The sequence below is a fragment of the Macaca nemestrina genome, chromosome 9, assembly GCF_043159975.1.
Source record: "Macaca nemestrina isolate mMacNem1 chromosome 9, mMacNem.hap1, whole genome shotgun sequence".
Lineage (NCBI taxonomy): Eukaryota > Metazoa > Chordata > Mammalia > Primates > Cercopithecidae > Macaca > Macaca nemestrina.
Genome location: NC_092133.1, coordinates 80,349,442 through 80,375,464, shown reverse-complemented (window position 1 = coordinate 80,375,464; position 26,023 = coordinate 80,349,442). Strand labels below are relative to the sequence as shown.

At 51.9% G+C, this 26,023-nt stretch overlaps 1 protein-coding gene across 1 annotated transcript; it reads right to left on the bottom strand.

Annotated features, from left to right (window-relative positions):
* Positions 1-43: 43 nt before the first annotated feature.
* LOC105495996 (cadherin related family member 1) lies at positions 44-25,358 on the bottom strand. Its single transcript, XM_011766023.2, has 17 exons — positions 25,080-25,358; positions 24,326-24,421; positions 23,199-23,344; positions 22,000-22,050; positions 20,714-20,803; positions 18,339-18,425; positions 17,106-17,219; positions 15,898-16,041; positions 14,410-14,488; positions 13,076-13,176; positions 10,316-10,519; positions 9,812-9,964; positions 7,543-7,707; positions 6,994-7,061; positions 6,302-6,530; positions 5,362-5,619; positions 44-4,631 (listed from the first exon to the last, which is right to left on the bottom strand). The coding sequence occupies exons 1-17, from the start codon at positions 25,132-25,134 to the stop codon at positions 4,095-4,097; spliced, it is 2,577 nt and encodes an 858-aa protein (XP_011764325.2). The 5' UTR covers positions 25,135-25,358; the 3' UTR covers positions 44-4,094.
* Positions 25,359-26,023: the final 665 nt, after the last annotated feature.

Here is a 26,023-nt window from a genome sequence, read left to right as displayed (position 1 = left end):
CATATTCTGTTTAATTCATGTTGAAAAGATGCTACAGTTTCAGATGTAGTTGTCATGCCCTTGAGAAGCTTATTTATTTAGAGCTTAGAGCATACATGTTCAAGGTAAATGCCTTTGATTGAGGAAACATTTGTAAGCAGAGCTACTTGCTTTTAAAATGAAGCCTCTCTAGTCCCAGGCAATTTAAGAGAGGAATGTTGTTCTTTTTCTTTTCTTCTTTCCTTCTATCTTGTTAGAGATGTACACGTAACACCTAGAAGAGAGCCTGGCACAGATGATATACTCCAAATGTGTCACCCTAGGAATGGCTGAGTAAATTATTGAGAAATGAATAAATAACCAAACCTCATTCAGGCCTTAAAAGAAGTGCGTGTGCACGATTTTATAACATCAAACCGATGTCCACAACATCAGCCTGTTGTTACTCTCCTTTACTGATCAAATGATGGTAGCTTAAGCCATGACCGCCTCATTCTGGAAACTAGGACCTTCAGAGAACCCCTCCCCAGGTTGTTTGTGAGTCTCCTAAGGGGTCCTCCATGTGGCACATGCCAGTCTCCTGCCTCATTCCTCATGTGGCATCTTCTCCATTCTCCCTCTCCACCCCTTGGTGGCCAAAGCCCTTGAAGACTGTCAGGATGTGCCACTGCCTGTCAACAGATGCCAACACCCCTGGCAGGTGGACTGGCCTTGGATTCCCTCAAAGCCTTTAGTTCCTAAAGACAGAATCGCCGAAATCCTTAGAGAAGCAGAGCATGGTAGTTCCTTCCCATCTCTGAACACACTTCTCCAGCTGGATTCTGAGTGAGAGCTGCTTGAGGACAAAGTTCCACAGGTTCTTACAGACATCTCATTGTTCCTAACCCCCTGGAATCTCAGTGCAGGCTGCCGGCTGCACAAGCCACAGATGCTGTGGCAACTGCCCTGTTCTCCACTTCCCTCCAGACCCACTCTCCTCCCTTCTCCTAGCATGAAGTAAAAGCTTCTGGACCTATAGGTGGGTGGAAACATCCCAGGGGGTGAGGATGCATGGAGGGGGTCCTCTCTTTCAAGACATGGTGTTCTAGTATGTGGGCCACAGTCACAGCAAGTGTCTACTGAGCTTGTGTAAGTAGGTACAAAGCTGGTGCTAGGCACTTTACATGTATTAGCTCTTGTCATCCTCTCTGCAACCATACTTTGCACCTGTGTTATTGAGGAAAGTGAGGCCCAGAGAGACTTGACCTCTTGCCCAAAGTCACAATTAATGGCAGAACCAGAATTCAGACCTAGGGCTGTCAAAGTGTAAAGCTCTTTGTTATATCATGTGATCGGAATATCTGAGCTCAGGCGCAGGAGGAAAATGACTCTACAGAGTCCTTGGAGTCACATCTGTTTATTGTCCATGAGGCTACAGCTCCATTCTTAGGGCCAGGAATGGGCAAGCCTGCCCAGTGTGCCTTTCCTGCCTCCCCGCTCTTTCCCTGGAGGCCTACCATGGTGCCAGCCTGGAACTCTGCTTGTCCTACTGGGACTGAGCAGGCAGCCCCGTGGCCCACCATTCGTAACACAGGGACTTGACTGGCCTCACCCCACTGGCAGGGCCTCCTCCAGTGCTGACCACATTTGCGGGTGCCTTAGGTTTGGCTGCACCCTCCTCCTCTTTCCCAGTGTGGCTCATGCTGGCTACTGGGCATTTCCCCATCTGTGGCCAGTTTGCAAGATTGGCTCTGCCTTGGTTCAAGTTCCTGGGGTTGTCCAAGAGAATACTCTCGGTCCCGGATCCACTTGCAAGCCTGAGCTTCCAGTCCAGAGGTCTTTATGACCCCTGTCTGAGAGATGACAGTGCTTCCCAAGCTTTCACGCCCACCCTAGGCCTCCCAATTCCTGCCCTTGCTGGGCTGCACTGGTAGGGTGGGAGAGTGGGCAATTAATTTTAGCTCCAGGTTCCATTCCTCTCCATGCAGCCCTGCCTGGGCTTGTCCTGTTTGGGAGAAAAGTCCAGTAGACAAGGCCCACAAATGTCCTATTCAAGATATATGCATGGCAATTTGGACAAAACTTTTCAGCCTTCTTTAGAGTCAGATCTAGGGGTGAAAGAATGGATCCACCTGCTGAAGGAGCCAGGAAGCAAGTTGAGCTTGGCTGTGTGTCAGTAAGACTGGTCTCCACAGGTCAGCAAACACAAATGAAAGCAGGGAGCAGGGGATCAGCATGGCCTTTGGGTAACAGACTTTATTTTCCATTTATAAAAGAGGTTGATTGCATGCAAGCTTTAAGGATGCTGTATTCCCTGTGGAGGCCAAGCATGATCCAGCACAGCCCTCTCCTGAAACACGGGCTGGAAAGTACCTGTTTGCTCATTCTGGGCTCCTGGATTGCTAGAGTCCACCTCTTACTTAATACCATTCAAGCCAGGGACTATAGAAACTCCAGCAAGGATTCTGCACACTGGCACATCTCAGTAACACCTCCAAATAGACTCAGAAATCAGGAAAGCCACATGTGCATACAATCTCTTTAAATAAAATCATCACTGTATTCTAGAGGGGTTGTTAGTGAGTGGAGTCAAATGCAGACTGTTCTACTTTTCTCTCTCTGTGCACACGTCTAGATTTCCTGATAGCAGGTTCCTTAAAGCAGGGCACAACCTCTTTGTATTAATCCCAGAGGCCTGGTACGACTTCTGTCCTGGGGAAGGTTGTCACAAGCTGATGAGGTCTGCCCTGGCTAGACCAGATCCTTGCTACCAGCCTGTTGTGTGGCCTCAGGCAAAGCATTCCGTTCTTGGGAACTCATTTTCTTCATCTTGGCAAACTGGAGACTTGGAGCTCTGGTTCTCTCTGACAGTAGCTGGCCAGGACCACAGTGGGGATGGGGTGAGGGAAGAATGGAAGGAGAGGTGTGTGAGTCACGGCAATGACATCATCCAGTGGTAGCTCCTAAGCCCAGCACAGTGCCTGCTGGGGCGCTTGGCAGAGTAGCTGTGAGGCTCCTAATACTTTCTGCAAGAGCTGCACCCAGAGAACTGGGCTGCAAAAAAATACTTTGCATTCATGCCTCTTTGGTTAAAGCCCTCATCACCACCATTTTCTTCAATCCTCACCCTAGACCTGCAAGTGAGGCAGACAGGGCTTTCTCTCTTCATTTACAGATGAGGAAGATGATCAGTGACTTTAAACAGCTTTCCCAAGGTCACGTGATGTGAGCAGAAGAGCTGGATAAAAATGGAAGTCTCCCCGCATCTCAGCCCTGATATTCATCGACTGCCCTAAATTGTCTCTTCAAGGATGGCCGGTGGGGCAGCTCCTCAGAGAGGGGCCCTGATGCTCTTCTAGATGCCTTTAGGGCTACCTCGATAGCTCCAGCTTTGACAATTTTGGGTTCATGGCAGTTCTGGCTGGAGACATCTGCCCTCACTCTTGGCAAGGCCCGTCTTCCACCTCTGTGTCCCTTGTCCCACATGGGCATACCAGGGACCACAGTCTCTGCCCAGACAGAATGGTCTATCTTTCCAAATGCATCCCAGCACAGTCCCGCAGTCAGTGTGTTTTCAGCACACATTTGCCCTCCCCTTACCTACATTTGCTTTCCTACAGCTCACGAGGTTCGCTGACCTCCAGCCTGAAACAATGCTAAGCCTCTTTTTCCTGCTCTGCTGTCAGCTGCAGGCATCAGGATCCAGATTCCAGTCCACGTTGCTCCACATGGCCAGGGCCCTGCTGCTTGACTAAGGATGATGAGCTCCCAGTAGGACCTGAGGGACTGTGAGGTCTGGGGTTGGTGAGTAGAAGACATATAGAGCTGTCTTCTCATCAATTCCCAGCCCTGAAGAATGGAGAGCATTGTAGCAGTGCCAAGGATTTGAGTAATGGGGAAGTATTTGCCAATTGCATCCTATAGCCCAATATCTTGCCCAAGGCCCTGACCAGAGCCCTGTCACAGCGCAACTTCTTGTTGTGCCAGAAGGTGGAGGTAGAGATGAGGACAGTGGGGATTACACCATTGTAAAAAACAGGGATGACCTTAAGGAGGAGAGGAAGGGCAGCATTGTCTGAGCAGCAGGGTGGTGTGGGTCAGGGGTGAAGGAAAGAGTGGGGACCATAGGGAATGCACTAGAAGTAAGCTTTGTTGTGCACACTCTTCTCAAACTTTTGCTTGAGCTCAGAGATCAGAGTTGACTGGATGGAGCTTCCCATAGTTTTGGGTTTTGGTGGGGGTTGGGTCGGCTGGGGGGTGAGAGAGCCAGAGACAGTAGGCACGGTCCAGTGGGCTGCGCCAGTGCTGGGCGCGACGCTGGGTGGTGGAGGGAGAGCTGGAGCTCTCGGGGGCAGGGAGCTTTCTGGGCTGTTGTTGTTGCAGTTCTCATTGGGAGGTTTCTCTTTGAGCATGAACTTGGTAGCGGCTTTGGCGCTCTTGGACTTGAGCCACTCGATGCGGATGGTGCGGGGCGCAGGGCTGGGCCGCTTGCGGACCACCCGCCGCACTGGCAGGACCTTGTTAGACTTCTTGTTGCGCCAGAAGGTGGCGGTAGAGATGAGGACAGTGATGGCCACGACGGTGGCCATGGTGCCGGCCAGCACACCCACGGCCTTCATGGGGTTGTCCTTGGTCTGTATCAGGAAGGCAGCCATGGGGCTCCGGGAAAGGGTCTGAAAGAGAGAGCCAGCCCCTGCACTCAGCAGTTCCCACCTGGTCCTTGGAGTACAGAGTAGGCTTGTGCTTCCTTAAGCCTAATGGTTTTTAAACTTTCTGGAGTCAGGAGTCCCTTTGAGAATCTGATAGGCACTATGGGCTTTTGTCCAGGAAAATGGACCCAGAGAGAGCATGATGCATGCAGCTCTCCAGAAAAATGCACGCAGACACAGCATGGTGCAGACCACTCTCAAGTACAATAAGCTCAGACGGACTGCAATGCGAACAGCCTCTTTTGGATTCAGAACTCCTGCTTTAGCTGGACTCTGTCCTTGAGATAGTAGGAGATCACCTGCCTTTGATTGTGGCAAAGGCTGGGGGGCCCATTTGCCCAGATATATCAGAAACCTCTTAAGTGGCTACTTTTCTGCCAGACACTGAGCTGAGAGCTACACATAATGATTTCACTCTGCTTTTCAACACCCATGTGAAGAAGCCATCGTTACCTCCGTTTCACAGGAAAGGTAACAGAGGCTTAGCAAAGCCCAAAGTCACACCATTAATAAGTATTAAACTAGAAGCTCAGCCCCCTTCCAAAGCCTGTGTTTGATGGCACAGGCTGCCTTTGATAACACTGAGTGTCTTTTGAAGGAAGCCTGGAGATGGTCCTTCTCTGTCTGCCCACGTTGCAGAGAGGTCGGAGCTGGCCCTCAGACCCCTTTTTCCTGACCATGGCTTTGTACTCACCTCAGCATCTGTGATGTCAATCTTGAGTAAGGCTGTGGTGCTGAAGGATGGGGAGCCCCGGTCCTTGGCCTGCACCTCTAGGGACCATATACAGTCCCTTCCAGGTGTGATGTTGTGCAGGGCATCCAGGGAGCGGATGGAATTCTTGAGCCAGATCTCCCCCGTGTGGGCATTGATGTCAAACACATTGGCCGGCTCTGCATGGGTGATGGAATAATCCACCAGGTTGTTAGGTTCCTCTGCATCCTCATCTATGGCCTGTGCACAGGGAGAGACAGACAGAGCTGGGCTTTAGGGACCATCCTTGTGTACACTGGCTAAATCAGCATGTCGTATGGGGCTTGCTGGGTTGATGGGAAATGGTCCTGATCCTATTTTGAGAGGATTGAGTTGGGAAAGGAATAGAATGCGTGCCCTCCTATAAGCCAGGGTCTACGTAGGCCTTACACATGTGCTACCCAGTTCCATTCTCAGAACAAGACTAGGAAGCAAGTATTGGTGAATCCAGATTACGGATGCAGAAATGAAAGCTTAGATGCAAAGTGGCTTGTCCATGGATACAGAGGTATAAGAAAGGGAGTCAGGATTCAAAGTCAAGTCTGCTGGGTTTCAGAGTTCATCCTTTTTGCCACATTGGCAAGATGACAAAGTGCAGTGAGAAAACCACTCTTTCGAAAGCAGGCAGACCAGCTATGTGAAGGCAAGCCAAACACTTAATCCACATGGCCTGTTTTTTTCATTTATTGAGTAGCAACGTCTTCCTTCTCAGAGTTGAATTCCGTGTTGAGGTGGGGATGGGGATACATAAAATGTCTTAAAGTCCCTTGTCCATGGTGGGAAGCCAATAAATTTTATCTTCAATGAAATTCTTATGCCCCAGTATCTCTTGCAGCTGCTGGACCCAGGCTTTTAGGGGAGCTCAGCTGCCTCCGAAACTCACCTCAATTTTCACTGGGGTCCCTAGCACCATCGTCTTCTTCTGAACGCTCTTTCCAAACTGAGGGGGGTGGTCATTGACATCCAGCAGTGTGATAAACACCTCAGCTACGCTGTACTTGCCCTCCATGTCCTCTGCCTTCACATAGAAGTTGTACCTGGCAGTGGCCTCAGCATCCAGGCTAGCCCAGGGCTGGGTGTAGATAAGCCCAGTGGATGGGTGGATCAGGAAGCTGCCAGGCAGAGCACATAGGCATGGGTGTGCACGCATACACACATATGTGCATATACGCACATGCCTGCAACAATGAGCTGCCTCCCGAAGCAGCAGTGAGGTGTCATGCAGCTCCTCCAAAGTATCCCACCTGCTCCCTCCTATCCTTGCAGTCTAAGTGAGGTAGATCCACCCGTGCACTCACCTATCTGTCACTATCCAGCTTAACAACTCCATTTATAGTCTTTCTTTCTTCCTATGGCCTGCTCCTTCCCCAGCCAGCCCTGCTTGCCTGGCTCCTGAGGCTCTGGGCCCTGACCTTCCTCACCCTCTGCCTCAGCTTTCCACTGCCTCTCTCCACTCCTCTTCACCCAGGCTCCTGCCCCTCCCAGGCCCCTCCTGCCTCTGCCACAGACCTCCTCCACCCTCAGCCTTCCAACCCCCTTGCCCAAGTCCCTGTCCTGGATTCTGGATCTACTTACAGGTCTGCCCCAGTCCCGTAGATGGAATATTTCACTTCACCCCAGGGTCCTGTGTCTGGATCCACAGCCTGGAAGAGAAAGAGCCCCAGGTGGCACTCGCCTCTTTGTCAGGGTATGTTGGCAGCTCCCATGCCCTGAGGGTTGCTTTCAACCACAAAGCAAGGGGATTTGAGGTTTGCCCAACTGGGGAAAAACTGATGGAGAGACCTGCCCGGGAGTCCTAGTTTTCCTCCAAGAAGCTTTAAGTATTGAAACAGCCAAGAGATTTAGATCTGGAAAACATTCATCCCTCCTTTATAAATGAGGAAGAGGGGATGGGTCCCATGCCCTGTAATTATTGTTTACATGTATATCCTCATTGCATTCTGTGAGGTGTTGTAATACCCATTGTATGGATGAAGAAACTGAGGCTAAGAGAGGGCAAGTAGCTTGTCCAAGGACAGCTAATGAGTGTGGGCTCTGCCACTCAAACTGGAATGACCTTCCAGATTTGTCTGGCTTCACAAGGCCTCCTATCCCACCCAGTCCCTGGGCCAGTTCCCAACCCACTGTGACAGCCACCACGCTGGAACCCCCTGGGGCATTCTCAGGAATCCTGGCAACGTAGTAGAGGGAGTCGAACTTGGGGACATTGTCATTGGTGTCCAGGAGCTGGATCACAACATCCGCTGTGGAACTGAACTTCTCCGGGGTGTTCACTTCAACAGCCAGGAGCTGGGAAGGGAGGAAAATGAGGACTTGTCTGGGTGGGCACTCACCCTGTGGAGGGCCTTCCCACCTCATCTCCTCAGGACTGATCTGGCATCCATCTGCCATGTCTCCCAATCTTCATCGCAGCTGCCGACTAGCTACTCATGCAAGGGTCACCTCTAAGGCCTGGCATCACCCCCTACTCCATCAATTGGCTTGTAATGCCAGCTTTCTTATCATTCCCATCTGTATTGGGGTCAGTTTATTTTGTTCCACTGAGTTGCATATCCTTTCCAGTTCCAGTTGTCTTAACTATTCTCATAAGTTTATTGCCCCATATAAAAACCGGTTTCATTTTGTCAAGCCTTGTTGCCACCTGTCCAAATGAAATTCCAGGGAAGAGTTAATTGGGGACACTAAATTCTTTTTAAAAATAAATAAAAACAAACAAACAAAAAAACGGGTCAGGCACGGTGGCTCACGCCTGTAATCCTAACACTCTGGGAAGCTGAGGCAGGTGGATCACCTGAGGTCGGGAGTTCGAGACCAGCCTGGCTAACATGGTGAAACCCCATCTCTACTAAAAATACAAAAAATTAGCCGGCATGATGGTGTGTGCCTGTAATCCCAGTGACTCAGGAGGCTGAGGCACGAGAATCACTTGAACCTGGGAGGCGGAGGTTGCAGTGAGCCAATATCGCGCCACTGCACTCCAACCTGGGAGAAAGAGTGAGACTCTTGTCTCGAAAACAAAACAAAGAAAACGAGTCCTGGCTCTATTGCCTAGGCTGGAGTGCAGTTGTGCTATCTCAGCTCATGCAACCTCTGTCTCCCAGGCTCAAGCCATCCTCCCATCTCAGCCTTCTGAGTAGCTGAAACTACAGGCATGCGCCACAATGCCTGGCTAATTTTTGCAGTTTTTGTAAAGATGGGGTTTTGCCTTGTTGCCCAGGCTGATCTCGAACTCTTGGGCTCAAGTGATCTGCCCTCCTCAGCCTCCCAAAGTGCTGAGATTACAGGCGTGAGCCACCATGCCCAACCAAATTCTTTATTAACCTAAGGAGAATTTGAACTTTTTAAACAAGGTGTGCCTTTACATCTCTTTCTTTATGCCTCTTTGTAAAATTTAGCATTTTTCATCATTGCATGATGCATATTTCTTGTGGTAACTACTATAAATTTTATGTGTTGTATTGTAAAAGATAATTTTTATCCCATATTTTCTTATTATTTTTTGTATGTAGGAAAACTACTGGATTTTGTGCATTAACTTTGTAATCAGCCATGTGGCTGAGTTTCCAAGAGTTGGTTTTTTTTTTTTTTTTTTTTTTTTGGCTTTTCTCTCAGATTCTCTAAGCAAGAAACCATCACCTGCAAATAATGACTGTCTTGTCTCCTCCTTTCTAAAGTTTGAACTTCTTATTTCCTTTCCTTATCCAGGAACAATGTTATTTCAGGAATTGTGCTAAATAATGGTGGTGTTAGCAGGCATCCGTGTTTTTTTCCTAATTTCATGGATTGCTTTTATAATAGTATTTCACTTTTAAGCATGATGCAGGCTATAGGAGAGTGTGCATATATGTGTATAATTATAAATAAGATAATTTTAATAGTGTCAATGAAGTATTTACTTTTCCTATTAACATATTATATATGTTCATATATAATATACAATATAATAGGAAAGTAATGTTCATATATAATATGCATTTCATAATACATTTATGATTTTACGTAATTACAAATGATATCACAGAAGTATTTTTTTCCTTTTCAGCTAAGATTGTTATCAGAAGAGATGACAAATGTCAAGGCATAAGATAAAACATCTATTGTGATAATAAAATAGTTCATTCAATCTATTAACACGGCAAATTATACTGGTAGTTATCCTTTGATCCCACACCACCACCTGCATTCCTGGGGCTGGTTGTGGTGTGGAAACCAGGAAGCTCAGTGAGGCTGAGGCTGTGAGCAATCTGCAGGAGGGGCAGAGGGTTGGAGAAGAAAAGAGTAGGGCCAGGAAGGGCAGAGAGTAACAAGAGACCCCCTCAGGAATGAACCAAGATGCTGGTATGAATTCCTGGGACCCTCCCATTCAGGGCAGTGAATTCAGGGCACCACCTACCTTGAAGGTTAATACTTTAGACTTTTCAAAGTCAATGGCAGCTGAGTTCTCCACAATGATCGTGACTTGGGCTTCATTCAGGACTGTCTGTGGAACCACTCGGAAGATGCCCCTGGGCCCCACCAGCTGCAAGTTGAATTTGGCATTGGCTCCCTAGAGAATTTGGAGAGTGGAAACAAGGAAGATGAATGATGATAGAAATTTATATTCATACTATATAGAAGTCTTCACGCGCCCTTAACCTTGGGAGATATTATTAAGAGAGTTTCTGCATCTGACTTTTCCTTCTGAATGGACTGTGAGTGCCTTTAGGCTAAGCAGATAGTCTTTGATTGGTTACTCTCCCTCCTCTCCCCCTTGGTTACAACTTCCTGTTTCATTCATTTTGTGGCCCACCTGGCCCCTGCTACATACGCAGGGCAGTTTGATGCAGACCCACTTAGCTTTGGGACCCTGGCTCCATACCGTTTGTGGGAAAGCAGAGTCGGGGGCAGGACCACATACCTGGTCGGAGTCATTGACGGTGATCTTGAGGCCCCGCAGGATCTCTCCCTGGGGCGGGTGCTCATTCATGGACAGCTCAAACCTGTTTTGGGGTCCACTCTCTCCATAGAATGTTGGCGGGTGGTTGTTGAGGTCCACAATCCTGATGGTGACTGGGACAGTGGCCTGGGCAACTGGGCTCCCCACAGGGCTCATCTCGGTCACCTGGGACGGGCACAAGTGGCTATGGCCTGTGTGACAGGTGGACCCTTCAGATGGTCCAGGTCCTACCTCCCTTGTAGAATGTATAATCCCCGCTGTTTCAGTGTGTCCTGGCTTAGCAACTTAGATCTAACTGATAACATATGACAGAGATGGCAACCTATCACTTCATGATTAGATGATAAGAGATTGCAATTTCTGTCTTGTGAACTCTCTCTTGCCGGTTTTGATGAAGCAGGCAGCTGTGGTTGACAGAGACTAATGGTGACCTCTAGCCAACAGCCAGCAAGGAGCTGAAGCTCTTAGTCCAACAGCCCACAGGGAACTGAGTTTTGCCAATAATTGGGTGGGCATGGAAATCAATCCTTTCCCAGTCAAGTCTGCAGATGAGACCCCAGTCCTGGCTGACAATCTGATTGCAACCATGTGAGGGTCCTGGAGACCAAGGACCCAGCCAAGCTAAGCCTGGAGTCTTGAACCACAGAAACTATGAGACATGAATGTGTATTGTTTTAAGCCGCTAAGTTCGGGGTAGTTACACAACTGATAACTAATACAGCCTACAAAGCTAGGGCCAACAGCCCATAGGCACCTTGTGAACCACGTGGCAGATATCCTACAAACCTCTTCAAGACCTCCTTTCCCTTGTTCTGTAAGCATGCTCTGGTCTTATGTATCCTAAAATAACCATCCCTGTACTCCACTCCTTCACACTTTCACTGCTATCCCTCTTGTTTCTCACCCCACCCCTCATTCAGATACTTCACTCTGACTTCCACACTGCATCTGGCACTGCTACTCTTTCTCCTTCTCAAGTGCTCTATTCTCGCAGCAATATGACTCTGCTCTCTACATCATCTCCTCAACCTCTCTGATCCCTCCTGAGTTTCCTTTACCTGCCCCTCTCCTCCTCCTCACTCTCAGTCTCTTCACACAGCTTCCACAGCTGTGCTTGGTCGATTGTTCTCTCTCTTCTTCTTCCTCTGGGTGCTTTTATTCCCTCCCATGCCTTCCACAGCTACCTGTAGGTTGACATTCTCTCCCACAATTCCAAACCTATGTGCCCAAGTTTCGATGTTTGAACTTGCATGTCCCTCAAGCATTCAAATGCATCCTTCCTCACTTACTTCACTTGTGTGCTGTCCTGTACTCCTGATGGCACGGGACCACCTGGGCTTCATCTACCCCTCTCCCATCCCTTTCCCTCAAGATCCGCCAGTTTCCTCTTTCTGTGCAATCTGCCTCATGCATACTTTTCAATTTGTCCCTTTCTTCCATCCCACCTCCCCTCAGCCTCACAGGCTCTCTTCCTCTGTTACCTTGGCCAATGGCTCTACCTCTTATCCAGTTCCCTCTGAACACAAGTTGAGACCAGAGTCCTCAAATTCTGGCTGGGACTGGTGCCAGAATTACCTGGGTGCTTATAATATGCAGATTTCTGGGTTTGCCCCAAACACACTGAATTCCTATGCCCAGGAGTGGATCCTGAAAATCTTGGTTGACCCAACTCTCCAAATGTGGGAACCCCACTGGTCTGGTGAGTAGCCAAGTGAACTTTCCAAGTGACTGTAATCCTGCTGAAAACCTTCCAATGGCTCCTTATTGCTCTTGAGTAGGACAAGCTACATAATTTGCAAGCCCAGTGAAAAATAAAAATATAGGGTCCCTTGGTGAAATTATTAAGAATTCCAGCCGGGCGCGGTGGCTCAAGCCTGTAATCCCAGCACTTTGGGAGGCCGAGGCGGGCGGATCACGAGGTCAGGAGATCGAGACCATCCTGGCTGACACGGTGAAACCCCGTCTCTACTAAAAAATACAAAAAAAAACTAGCCAGGCGAGGTGGCGGGCGCCTGTAGTCCCAGCTACTGGGGAGGCTGAGGCAGGAGAATTGCGTGAACCCGGGAGGCGGAGCCTGCAGTGAGCTGAGATCCGGCCACTGCACTCCAGCCTGGGCGGCAGAGCGAGACTCCATCTCAAAAAAAAAAAAAAAAAAAAAAAAGAATTCCAAGACAGCAAACAGCGAGCATTAAGCTTAGTGTGGGATCCTCCTAAGTATAGTCCCCGTGTGACTTCACAGGTCACATGCCCAGCTCTAGCGACAGATCCATACCTCCCATTCAGGACCTTTGCTTCTCTGACCCCAGCCTGGGAGTCCACCTTTCCTCCTTCTCCAGGCTGCCCATGCTTCTCTGCTCTGGCCTCACCTGACTCCTTGTTGTTCCCCCAATATATCAGTGCTCTCCCCTCCAGCCTGGGCTTGCTGCACTTTCCTGGCTTGGAATGCTTTCACTCCACCCTGACCCACCCAGTGCCAATCTCTGGCAGCATGCACCTGCAGGATCCCACCCACGCTCAGGCATTGCTGCTTCAGTTGCACCTTCTCCTGCCTTTCTGTGACTCCCTGTTTGTGAGTTCATGTCTGGCACAGGTGCTTTTTAGAACAACATCTAGCCCACTCCCCAGACTATGGGTGCCAGGAAAGAGGGCCTGGGTCTCATCACCTTTATAGCCTTCCAGGGTCAAAGGTGGGCAGGGAAGACAAAGCTAGAGGGAGGGTACCTGTACATGCAGCTCATACACCTCTCTCTGCAGCTGGGCCGGGCTCTGAGTGATGGAGATGTCTCCAGATGTCTCATTAATTTCAAAGGCTCCATCGCTCCCTGTCACAGAGAGATGCACCCTGAAGTTCTGCACAGGACCACAGGGAGGCGCAGGGGAGTCATGCCGCAGGCTCCTCCTGCATTGCCTAGCGAAGTCTTCATAGACTGAAATCCTGTCATCTGTGTCTTGTCAACATGGAAACAGTTTCAGAGGGGCTTAGTAACTTGTCTAAGGCTACACAGTTAGTGCAGATCTGGGACTTGAACTCAATTCTGTCCAGCTCCCAGGTTCCATACTGCATCCCTTCTCTTATGCATAATAATATGTGTGCCTGTGTGCATGTGTGCACGTGTGTGTTTGTGTGTGTGTGTGCGTGTGAAGAAAAGAGAAAGGAATCAGGAGGACATACAGTGAGACAGGGTCATGGAAGGGGAGTGGGGAAAGAAGGGATAGGAGGGAGGGAATAAAGAGAGGAGAGGGAGGGTGTGGAGTGGGACGGGCAGGAGATGGGGTGGGTGCTAAGGGACTGGGTAAAGGTTTGCAGTGGTGATGGGAGGGAAGGCAGCTGAGGTCCTGTGAGGCTGGGGAAAGGAGGCTGGCAGGTTTGCCCACATGTGAGCTGCTGGAAGGTGAGTATGCACAGGCATGTCCTAGAGAAAGGCTGGGGCACATAGACATGCACACGTCTGGGACCAGGCACCAGGTGCAATGCCCTGGCCTAGCCCAGGGACAGCTCATCTGGCTCAGTTGCTGCCCAGCTGTGGGAAGAGCACAGACTGTGGAGCTAGCAGGCTCAGGTTCAAATACAATGATGGAAACTTGGGATGCCTACTTAGCTTCTCTGAACTTCATTTTTCTTGTCCATATATAGGGCTAGCACTAGGGAGATGCCACATCACCACTGCATTTGATTCATTTAATTCATCTATATGCTGTGGGATAACATTTAAAAAGAATGAGGAAAATATATAGCCACTTAAAAAGTGTGAGAAATATTGCCATGCATTCCCATCAAGGAGCAAATATCCAGGGGGAGAGGAGCATGGGTGAGCACCTCCATGTTGCTCTCAGCGCCCCTGGCCCATGCTCTCCTGGCTGTTGGATATCATGACAGGCAGGGGCCAAAGCACACAACACAGACACTTGCTTGTCTTGGGCACAGCCTTTCCTCTCCGTATATCTTGTACTCCTGGTCCTATAGGCGAGGGAGCTGGGATCTAGAGAGGTTGGGGAACCTTGTTCAGGTCACCTAGAGAGTCAAAGTTGCAGCCCCCAAAGCTGCTCAGACTCACCATTCGCAAGGCTGTAGAGAATTCGATTGGGTTTGCCCCGGTCTCCATCCATGGCGACTACCTTCAGTACCTCCGAGCCCTCGGGGAAATAGGAGCAGCCGCTGCCTGATGGGCAACATGGGGACCCTCCCCTCCCCAAACAATGTCCCCGTGATGAAAAGGAGGTGCTACCCCTACCCAGGAAAGAGTCAGGCCTCTGTGTGGCCGTGGAGCATGGCCCTCCTCTCCTCTGCAGGGGCTCTAAGCGCCCACTGGCCTCCAGGGCTGGAGGGATAACCTGAGCCCCTGCTTCTTCCTTGCCAGTAAGGGTCAGTAACTGGGCTGCCCAGGGATTCTCAGGCCTCCTGCACCAACTTCTGGCCCACACATCACACTCAGCCCTTGCCTCTACTGCTCTCTACTCTCTAGCCTTACTCTCACTGCCCTCTCCACCTTTTGCTTTCATCCCACCCCTGACGTGCATGAGGGGAGAGGGGAAAGACAGATGGGAGAGAGGCCAGATCGCAAATGCAAGGTCCCAGAATTAAGATTTTATCTTGTGGGCCTTTGGTACTGCTGGAAGGATTTAGGGTAGGGCTGCCCCAACTGTATAAGGCCTGCTTGACTTCTGCCTGCTGTCCCCTCTTAAGCCCCCTACACAGGCCCTTCTCTCTGGTCAACTCCAGGCTACTTCTTAACCCAGCCCAGGTGCTGCCTCCTCCCTTGGAGCCTGCCCTGAGCCCTGTCCCTCAGCACCTCCTTCTCCCTTTAGCTCCTCAGTGGGATGGCCTGGACCCACCCTGGCCCACCCTGCAGCCCCCACCCAGGGCAGTCCAGCATCTTTCTCCCTCACTCTGAGCTTGTCTCCACCACTGGGTCCTCAAAAAGTGTTTCCTTTTGCTTTATAAAGTCAATACTAGGCCTGGCACAGTGGCTCATGCGTGTAATCCCAGCACTTTCGGAGGCCAAGGCGGGTGGATCACTGGAGGTCAGGAGTTCCAGACGAACCTGGCCAACATGGCGAAACCCCATCTCTACTAAAAATACAAAAAATTAGCTGGGCATGGCAGTGTGCACCTGTAGTCCCAACTACTCAGGAGGCTGAGGCAAGAGAATTGCTTGAACCCAGGAGGTAGAGGTTGCAGTGAGCCCAGATCGTGCCACTGCACTCCAGCCTAGTGACAGAGTGAGTCTCCGTTTCCAAAAGAAAAGTAAAGTATAATCAGACAAATGCAAATTGAGAATGCAATTCAATTGCACAGAGATCTTAAGCTGTGGCTTAGTGAGGCCAGGCTCCAGCCTGATCTCTGCCCACGGGGAGCTCATGGTCTAGTTGGGAGCAAAAGGTCCAGTTCATGGCCTGAGGCTGGGTGAGTCCAGAGCTGGCCTCTGTGTGAGGAGGGTGACCGAGGCCAGCCCAGCCATCTCCAGCAGGGGGTCCCTAAAATCACAAGGGTCAGGGCAGGAGGCATCTGGAGGGGACGCTGGTGGAGGGGCACAGCCACCCACCGGAAGGGTGTCCTCGTACACATAGCCATAGTAGGGTGTGCCCACGAAGACAGGGGCCGTGTCCTGAACGTCCTCCACATTGACCGTGACCGTGGTGGTGGCTGAGAACACCACATCAGCCCCATGAAGCCTCCCACCGCCATCCTGCGGAAGAATCGGGGGCCACAGACGGAGAGTGAAGGCAAATTGGGATGTGGAATTGGACGGAAACTATGAGAACCTGGCTCCTACCCCCTTATGGCTGCGAGGCCAGCTGTCCTCTCCAAGTTTCTGTTTGCTTCTGTGTCACCCAGAGATACTTCTCTCACGGGAGTGTTGGGAATGTAAAAGTGCCACCATTCCTTTGCAAATGGGGTTAGTTCTCTCTCCAGAGAAATCATATCAGGTGAGTGGCAGGCGAGGGGGCATTCACAGCTAAATTCCCCCTCCCAGCCAGGAACCAAGCCTCAAGCACCTCCTGAGGATCTACTCTGTGCTTGGCCTGTGCTGAGTGTCAGGGACCCACAACAGCAAGACTTGGGCCCTGCACTGAGCATCATAACAGAGATGTGCACCCAGCCCAGCCCAGCCCGTGCAGCTATGGGCAGGCGAGGCTGACTCGGGCCTGCGGGTACAGGCTGCAGTGGGATGGCCTGTAAGCCAGGCTGTGACCAGCAAGGGCCTGCTTGCAAAAGAAAGTGCTGGGCCTAGAGGGACAGGTGGGGTTTTGCACTCTTTGCAGGAGAAGAAGCTTTGGTGGGCATCTGCTGGTTTCCAATGTTTCCCACACCACCACTTCAGAAATATGAGGAACTTAGTTGAGCTTCATGGCTGGGCAGATGAGGAAACTGAGGCTCAGAAGGGGTGACTGGGCACACAGAGAGGAGGAGGTGGGTAAGCAAGCCTGGCCAGCAAGATGGAGGTGCCTGGAGGCCATGTTGTTGAGGATGTGAGGGGGACACCATTCTCTTGGACATCCCACCTGGTCTTACCTAGGGGATCCTGGCCTGTTAGGTTTGACGAGGCATATGCCGTCCCGCAGCCCACAGATCCCAGCCTCCCTGGAGAATATGTCCAGGCAGGAAAGATTCCGAGCAGCTGCTCCCTATTTTCCCACGCCCATCATGTCTCCTGCTTTCCAAACTGCCCCCACTCCCCTGCAGAGCCTAACTCCGTTCCAACCCAAGGGCTGAGGAGAGACTGGATGCTCTCCTGTCCTACTGTGTTACCTTGGCGACCACGGTGACGTAGTGCGTCCGGGACCTCTCGTAGTCCAGAGTGGCCCCAGCCTGGAGGCGCAGCACACCGCTGTGACGGTCCACAGCAAATGGGGAGTGCAGGTTCTATAAGAATTAGGGGCCAGCTGGACCTCAGCAAGAGCTCAGGCCAGCCCCAGGAATGCCCGCTCTGCTTTCTGAAGGGAGTCCTCACAGCCCCTTGTCACAGGGCCTCAGGACTGAGGTTCCTGCTTCAGAGTGCTCAGCTTTTCTGGTCCCAGGTTCTCCTTCATAGGACTTGGGGCTTTCCCTTCCACACCCTCAGTCAAAAACACAACGTTCCCTTTTGGGCCTTTGCTTTTCTTCCTGCTCAGCTGGAAAACAAATTTTCTTTGGCTAAGCTTTGGGCTAAGCTCTGGCCTGGAGGGTCCAGCAGGTGGCAACGTCTGCAGAGTGATCTAACCTGGAGGGAGCCAGGGATTAAAAGTCACAGTGAAGGAGAGAAACGCTGGGGCCTTCAAACCCTACACCAAGCAAGTGACTGTGGGGCAGTCCCAAGCAGCCTGGCATCGGGGGAGAGGGTGTGCAGCCTGAAGGAGGCTGGCAGGGAGCACCAGCCTCTGGTGGGGTCCCTGGGGGCCCTTCTGGCTGGGTAGTGTCGGGCGCTTGTGCCAGGTGCTGTTAGTGGGGGCTTTACACGTATGTAGTCTTCACAACAATGCAACAAGGATGTGTGTTTATCTCTCCCCTGTGAAACATGAGGAAACTGAGCTGGGAGAGTTAGATAATGCGCTGAAGGTCACGTGAGTGGTGAGGGGTGGGGTCTCTCCAGCACCCGTGCAGTCCAGGGGACTTCTGGGCCTGTGTTGTTAGGGGCATCAGAGCTCTGCCTCTTTTGAGTGTTGTCTCTTCTGCTCTTTTTTTCTATTGACCATTCTGGGCCTACACGGGGTTCTCCACCCATGTGGCAGTCCCTGGGGAAAGGGCTGGGGATGTGGAGGGCTGAGGGTCCTGGGGATGTGGGAAGAAGGAGGGGACAGACTGACTTAGAGAAAGCCACGATGGGCCCATCAGGGGAAGAAGGCTTCTGTCCCTCTCACATCCCCTACAGCCCATGCCACCCCTTCGTGTGCTCCTCGGGAATCGTAGAGGCACTGACCTAAGCGCCTGGGTGATGGAGGTAGGGGCCACCCAGGAGTCCCCTCTGGCCCAGCCCCAGGTTAGGTCCTGTGTGTCCCGCCTTACCTGCAGGAAGTAGGTGACACTCCCTCCAGAGCCTGTGTCCCTGTCCACTGCATGGACCTTAAAGATGCTGCTCCCAGCAGGTATGTCCTAAGGGGGTCACAGCCACAGGGGAGGGTCAGAGACAGTGACAGCATTCTCAGGGGGACAGACGCATAGAGGCATGCAGCAGTGGGGTCAGGGGAGTGAAGCACCAAAAAGAGGCGAACAATTGAGGATAAAGTGTGTGAGCCACGTGTGTTTATTGCAGCACTATTCACAATAGCAAAGACTTGGAACCAACCCAAATGCCCATTAATGATAGACTGGATAAAGAAAATGTGGCACATATACACCATGGAATACTATGCATCCATAAAAAAGGATGAGTTCACGTCCTTTGTAGGGGCATGGATGAAGCTGGAAACCATCATTCTCAGCAAACTATTACAAGGACAGAGAACCAAACACTGCATGTTCTCACGCATAGGTGGGAAGTGAACAATGAGAACACTTGGACACAGGAAAGGAAACATCACACACTGGGGCCTGTTGTAGGGTGGGGGGAGGGGAGGGATAGCATTCGGAGATATACCTAATGTAAACGATGAGTTAATGGGTGCAGCACACCAACATGGCACATGTACACATAGGTAACAAACCTGCACGTTGTGCACATGTACCCTAGAACTTAAAGTATAATAATAAAAAAAAATTTTTTTAAGTGTGTGAGCACCTAATGGGGGCTGGGGCTCAGAGGAGGTGCAGGAAAGAGGGAAGGGAAATTTGAGCAAAAAGACTTGGTGAGGGGCTGGGAGATGCACTCAAGGAGAGAGGGAGAAGAAAACACCAAGACCCCAAACAGATAAAGGGTCTACCTATGAAACAGCAATTCAAAAAGGAGGAGATGGTTCATAACCACAGACATATTTAGGATCACCAGGGACCATGTACCTACATTTTAGAGCAAGAATGAGATATCTTTCTCCTATTGAATTAGCAAACTTTTTTTTTTTTTTTTTGAGACGGAGCTTTGCTTTTGTTACCCAGGTTGGAGTGCAGTGGTGTGATCTTGGCTCACTGCAACCTCTCCCTCCTGGGTTCAAGCGATTCTCCTGCCTCAGCCTTCTGAGTAGCTGGGATTACAGGTGCCCGCCACCATGTCAGGCTAATTTTGTATGTTTAGTAGAGACAGGGTTTCACTATGTTGGCCAGGCTGGTCTCAAACTTCTGACCTCAGGGTATCTGTCCATCTCGGCCTCCCAAAGTGCTGGGATTACAGGTGTGAGCCACTGCGCCTGGCCTGAATTAGCAAACATTTTAAACTTTGAGAATTCAGTGTTGTCAAGGGGCAGGGGAGAAAAACCCTCCCATTGCAGGGAAGGAGAAAACAGGTGCCTTCTGGAAAAGTAGTCTGGCAACACCCTATGGGCATGTGTGCTTTTGATGCAGTAATTTCAGATCCTGAACTGTATCTTAAGGAAAGAATCCTAATTAATGAAAAACAAAATTGATGCTCAGAAGTTGATGTGTCCATGACAGCAAAATTTAGAGCACCTTAAATATCCAAACATCAGGGAATGATTCTGTAAATGATAGACCGTTCACTTGATGGAAGCTATTAAAACAATAGCTTAGCTGGGCGCGGTGGCTCACGCCTGTAATCCCAGCACTTTGGGAGGCCGAGGCGGGCGGATCACAAGGTCAGGAGATCGAGACCACGGTGAAACCCCGTCTCTACTAAAAATACAAAAAATTAGCCGGGCGCGGTGGCGGGCGCCTGTAGTCCCAGCTACTCAGGAGGCTGAGGCAGGAGAATGGCGTAAACCCAGGAGGCGGAGCTTGCAGTGAGCCGAGATCGCGCCACTGCACTCCAGCCTGGGTGACAGAGCGAGACTCCGTCTCAAAAAAAAAAAAAAACAATAGCTGCCCAAACTTTACAATTAATGAGGAAAATGCTTACGTTATAACTTAAGTGCAAATAGGTTATAGAAAGCATATGTTTAGTATAATCACAACTATGCCAAACAAACAGAAAAACAAAACAAAACAAAACAAAGCAGAACAAAACAAAGCTCTATAATGACAAAAAGACTAGAAGGAAATACACCAAAATTTAACAATGTCTCAAGTTGGAGAAAGTGAGGGTGACTTTGGAAACTCTCATTTCTCTTACTTTTCTACATATTTCACAAGTCTACACTGAACATGTATTATGACTATAATGGAAAAAAGTAAATGAACATGCCTTTGGAATAAAAGCGAATGTGGGAGGGAGTAGGTGGTGACAGAGAGGTTCTCCACAGGGCAGTGAGCCATGGCCAGGCCACAGAGCAGCCCCAGGGGTAGGCTATGGGCCTGGGTGGGACCATTGGCCCCTCTAGCAGCTACTCACTCACCTCAGGAACCAGGGCAACATAAGGCTCCTGGATGAACCTGGGCGCCTCGTCATTGGCATCGGTCACCAGGATCACGACTTTTTCGGCCACCTGAGAAGGGGCAGAGGGGTCAAGAGCCAGCGCAATGAGACCTTCTGAGGGCTGAATGGATAGTGACCTCTAACACTCCAAGGTACACGTCCCTGCCCATCCCTCCTTTCTCTCTCTCCCTCCCTTCCTTCTTTTATTCATTAATGCAATAAACATTAAGCAGCCTCTTAGTGCCAAACATTGTGTTTCATCCTGAAGGCAGGAGACAGTCTAATGGTGTATTATTTTGCAGTAGTCATGGTGGCTGGGATATCAGGGCAAAGATCAGCATATTAAAAAGATACGTTATGATCTCCTCAAGGTGAAAGCAGCAGTATGCCAGGCACAGAGGGCGGGGCCCCTGCACTGCACCAGCGCACACACATGGCCTGCGGAAATGCGTCCAATGGGGTTGAGAGTTCCTGGGCTGTGGTGGCAGAGAGCAGGTGGGCTTCTCAGAGGAGTGAGAATTAGTCTATGAGACAGGTTTGCCAGAAGGAAAGAGGTAGAAAGGTGTGCCGGGAAGAAGGGGTTGCATGTGCAAAGGCAAAGAGGAGTGAAATGCATGGTGAGCTGAGAGGATGGAAGTAGATTTATGGCTAGATTATGGCCTGGGTGGGGTGGATGTGAGGGAAAAGGCAGCGAGGCAGATGGTGCCCAACGGGGAATCCCGGAACGCCAGACCGAAACTTGGTTTTCATCCTGCCAGTGGCAGAGGCCAGCTGTTAGTGCTTTCTGAGCCTCAGAGTGGGCAGATCTGACTCTGTTCTGTAGTGACAACTTCAGGCAATTGGGGTTGGGGAGCCTGGAGGCCAGTGAGCCCCTGGGGTTTGTTGAGTTATCCAGGGAGCACTGATGATCGCTGAGAGAAAGTGGTTGCTGTGGGGTGTTCAGCTCAGGTGACTGAGCAGGAGGCCAAGACCTGGGTCAGGGAGGCAGATGGGGAGGGCAAGTTTGAGGAGATGCTGTGGAATGTGGGTTAGACACATCAGAAGCTCAGCTCGGAGAGCCTGATCTCTCCATTCCTTCTTTTCCTTCCTTTCTCTCTGGCCTTGCTGCAGCCCTCTCCTGCGGGCACTTTGGGCAAGTCTTGCGGGGCCCTGGCTTAAACTTGCAGAAAAGCCCCCACGAAGGCTTGGGGAGGAATCATGCTAGCCTCACCCTTCTCAGGCCTGAATACTGCAGGCTGCCAGGGACTGCCTTGGGCATGCACTCACCAGATTCAGGCCGTCAGAAATGCTGATGATGGCTTCAATCTCATCTTCCCTCTGTGAAGCACAGGGACTGAGCGAGTGTCCAGGGGTCTGACACACCACAGGACCCCCGTGGCTGGGTGGAGCTCTGCCTGCCCCACGCACCCATCAGAGGAGGCCTGGGCGTGCCAGTGGATCCCTGGAGCAGGGTGAGTGGTGGCGACAGCATGCCTGGCAGAGTAGAAAGCTGCCTCCCCCCATGCTTGAGGCCTTATTTTGGGACTTTTGTGTCCGGGGTTCTTATAAACTCGGAGACCCAGAGGGTCTGTTGGGGCTCCAACAGAAAATACTCTCCTGCCACAGTGAGGCGAGACGCCGACCTTAGTGTGCTCAAGGTCCCATAAAGACTTTTCCTCTTTCTTTTCCCTTTTCTCCCCTTCTCTCTCCACACCTCTCCACATTCCAGGTCTCTGCAGAGGCTCACATCCATGGTGGCTCAGTGCTCCCCAGGATATAGTGAGGCCTCAGTGGGGTGGGGTATCGGAGGTTGCCAGATCCTGCGGGTGCCAGGGAGTGGGGTACTGGCAGCACAGTCAGGCTCCACTGCTGTGTCCCCACAGCAGTCCCTGAGACCTCCCTTTCCTTTCTCTACCCTGGCCTGCAGCTAATGGAGGCTGTCACCAGAACTGGCAGCATCCCCACAGCTGAGGTCCAGTTAGCCACACACTAGGCTGCTGTACGGTCTGAAAAAGGCCATGCCCTGTCGCCTGCAAGTTCACGAATGTGTAGAGCGAAGGAGCCCTGCCGAACTCAGACTCACTCCCAACCAGCCTTTTAAGCCTTGACCTGCTCTGAGTTCCTGTGCAGCATAGCACCTCTCCCAGGACAGGCTTGAAAAATCACTTTGTGAGGTTTCTTTCAGAAACCTCAAAGTGCAAACAGATTTATTTTTAATGGAACATGTTTAAAAGATTAGCAGGACTGGCAGGTGCTCATTAAAGAAGCCCACTCTTCACTCTGTGTGAACGAGGAGTGTGAAAGTAAAGCCCACTCTGCTGATGGGAAAAGGCCCAGAGATCTCACAGACTGGATGTGCCTGGGGTGTGCCCCCTCATCCCCTACTCTACGGAGAGGTTCTAACCAAAGTGCTCTAGGGGAACTTCAGCCCACTGAGGTCTATCTACAGGCAGCGGCCCTGCAGCACTTCCCACACCTCCCCATACCTCTCTGTCCAGCTCTTCAACCAGGGTGATGTTTCCAAAAGTGGGGTCAACAGAAAAGACACTTCTAGCGCTGGGGTCAAAGCTGATGTGGTAGGAGATGGGGTCTCCCTCTGGGTCTGTCCCGTTCAGGGTGTATACATGAGAGCCTGGAAGGAAACACAGTGGAGAGACATAGAATCTGAGACCCAACTTTTTCCTAAAAGTGGCAGCTGCTCAGGACCAACGATTCAGCTGTTTATAAAGTGACAATTCAACTCAGTGCCAAAGGTACTGCCCTGAACTGGGTGCTCATCGCTGGCCTCACCCCTGCTGGCTGCTTGCCTCTTTGTATGTTTATTCTTCACAGCGGTTGGATGTGATGATCAGCCACTTTCCAGATTGTAATCTATAACACGGGTTACAGAGCAGGTGCAGGTCTGCTGTGCCTAACTGTAGTGCCTGTGTTCTGCCCTGCCTGGTAATAACTCTGCTCTCAGGATCCAAGGTTGAGGGACTCCTGGGTTTAGGGAAGGGGAATGAAGGCCTTTAAGAGGCCATAAGGCAGCCATTAAGGCAGGAGGGGTGACCCACAGTGCAGCACTGTCCCCGATGCCTGGACCTGGTTCTGCAGGGATTTCTGAGCCAGATGCCTGCTTTGCTCTGCTCTCCATTTTCCCGGGGTTCCCAATGCCCACAAAGTGAGAGAGAGGGAGTGTGAAATCTCCCCTTTCTCCTCCCCTCTGTCTGCAGATCTCAGCAAGTTGGATGTTCTTCGGCCGTTTTAAAGCCTAGAGACCTGGGGCTCAGGGAGGTAAATACATTTGTTCAAGTTCACACAGCCATAAAGGGGCAGCACCTTATCACCTACTTCCTACAGCGGCCTGCCTCGCAGGGCGACCCTGTCTGTGGGCGGGAGCCCTGGTCTCCAGGACTGGCCAGGCTTAAGTCGCCATGGCAGCAATGACCTTCTTTCCCGCCATTGCCTAGGGGAATTCGGAGAAAAACCAGGAGCCCCCGGCCTTGCGCAGCAACTTGGCGCTGGGCACATATATAGGCTTGGGTGAATCACGGGCTTGGTCCCTGCGTCCAGGGGAATGCGAGTCACCCTTCAGAGAGACCTATCGGGAGCCGGCGCCAGGGCTACTCACCTACAGGGGTGTCCTCTGGGAGGCTGAACAAAGCCATGTTTCCGTTGGTGCTGCCGACCCCGTTGTCGAAGAAGTGCGGGGCGAAATTGGCCTGAGCTGGGAAAAGAACACAGAACAGACGGACACCCAGACAACGGACACCCAGACACCAGGAGGGAGCTTCACACCAGCTCGGTCCCGCGTCAGGTCCCGCTACTGGGCAGGAGGGCGCTCCGCCTCCCCAACCCAAGTGCACCGAGGGACCCCCCTGGGGCGCCGCCCAGAGGATGCCCCTGACCCCCACTCCACCTCCAGTGGGCTCGGGCTTGTCAGGGACACTAGCATGTGGGCTCTATATCCAACCCCTCCTTCATCAATGGGCAGATTGCACCCGCGCTCAGAGAGGGGCAGTGCCCTAGCCAAGGTCACGCCGCGAGTCGGGGCACTATCCCCTGCCCCACGCAGTATTGGAGCTGCCACCAAGCCTACAGCTCCGCTTCCCAGCAAGCGGAGAGCAGCGGGGGTCCGGACGCCAAACCCTGGGGATCTAGGATGCCGGCTCTGGAGAAGCGCCCCGGAGCTCCCCACTACTGCGCTACCCCGCTCCCCACTACCGAATGGGCCAGGAAGATGGAAGGATTTCTCCGCTCCCGTCCACCAGCCCGAGTCCCACTCTGGAAGTGGTCCAGGACCATGACCCTGTGGCCACCTGGGTGACGCCGGCGCCCACCTCCCTTGCCATCCACGCGGCCAGCGGGGCCCAGCGGCCACTCACCCAGGCAGAGGCGCAGCAGCCCCAGGGCCAGGGCGGCCCACCGGCCACGCCTCATGTCTCCGCCGGCGCGGAGTGTCTCCTGCCGCCGCCGAGGCCCGGCGCAGGGGCACAGAGCATGCCCTGGGCCCGCGGGGAGGGCAGAGAACACAATGGAGGTAGCGGCGACTGCAGCCGCGGCGGGTGGGGGCGTGGGGTAGGAGCGGCGGGTGGTGTGAGGGCGCTAAGAGGATGACACGGCTCGGATCTGCTCCTGCCGGCCACCTGACAAGACCAATTAGCGGTGCAGAGCGGAGAGACAGGCTCCCAACCGCGGGCGGGGGCAGGAGGGCGTGACAAGAGGACTCCCCGCCCACCACGCCCCCTTGGCGGGGTCCCCAGTGCAGGACAGGACACCGTGGAGGAGTGGAGTGTCTTTTCCCCAAGTTGTCCTGAGGAGGGCGCTCGAAAATTGGGCTTTCCCAGGGTCCCTAAGTCCTGGTGGGGCTTGGGCTTCATGGGAATTTTCTTTTCTCATGAACTTCCTCTGTGACTTTCAGGGGCTCAGCCATCCTCTCTGAGCTAAGCATTCCAGAAGAAAAGTTAGTGGAGCGGCCGGGAGGGCCTTGCCTTAGCAGTCTAAGCAGGTTCCATGAGCGGCCTGAGACCAAAGCAAAGAGAAAGGGTGATGAGTGGGCAGCAGATGGTGAGGGGTTATCAGGACCCCCTCTCTGTGATCTCAACCCATTCCTGCTGTGTTCCCGAGGCTGGACCACCTCTCCCAAAGGGTCTGATCTGTGTGGTGGGCAGCAGGGAGGACCCTCGAGTCTCCACCAGGGTGAGAGGCAGTTCTGCTCCCCATCCCCAGTCAGTGCCCAGTCTGGGACCATGAAGGGGCAGCTGACCCACTCTTCAAACCTTCCAATGAAGAGTGAAGGGCCTGAAGGCAGAGTCAAGCCCCATCTTAG

Bases quoted from the DNA above. Each gene is read 5' to 3' on its own strand.
- LOC105495996 (XM_011766023.2), bottom strand. From the start codon at position 25,134: ATGAGGCGTGGCCGGTGGGCCGCCCTGGCCCTGGGGCTGCTGCGCCTC. The intron at 18,426-20,713 runs GTGAGTGAGTAG...TGACCCCCTTAG, and splicing joins ATGTTGCCCTGGTTCCTGAG to GACATACCTGCTGGGAGCAG. The intron at 7,062-7,542 runs GTGGGTTGGGAA...TTTCTCTTCCAG, and splicing joins CCAGCGTGGTGGCTGTCACA to GCTGTGGATCCAGACACAGG.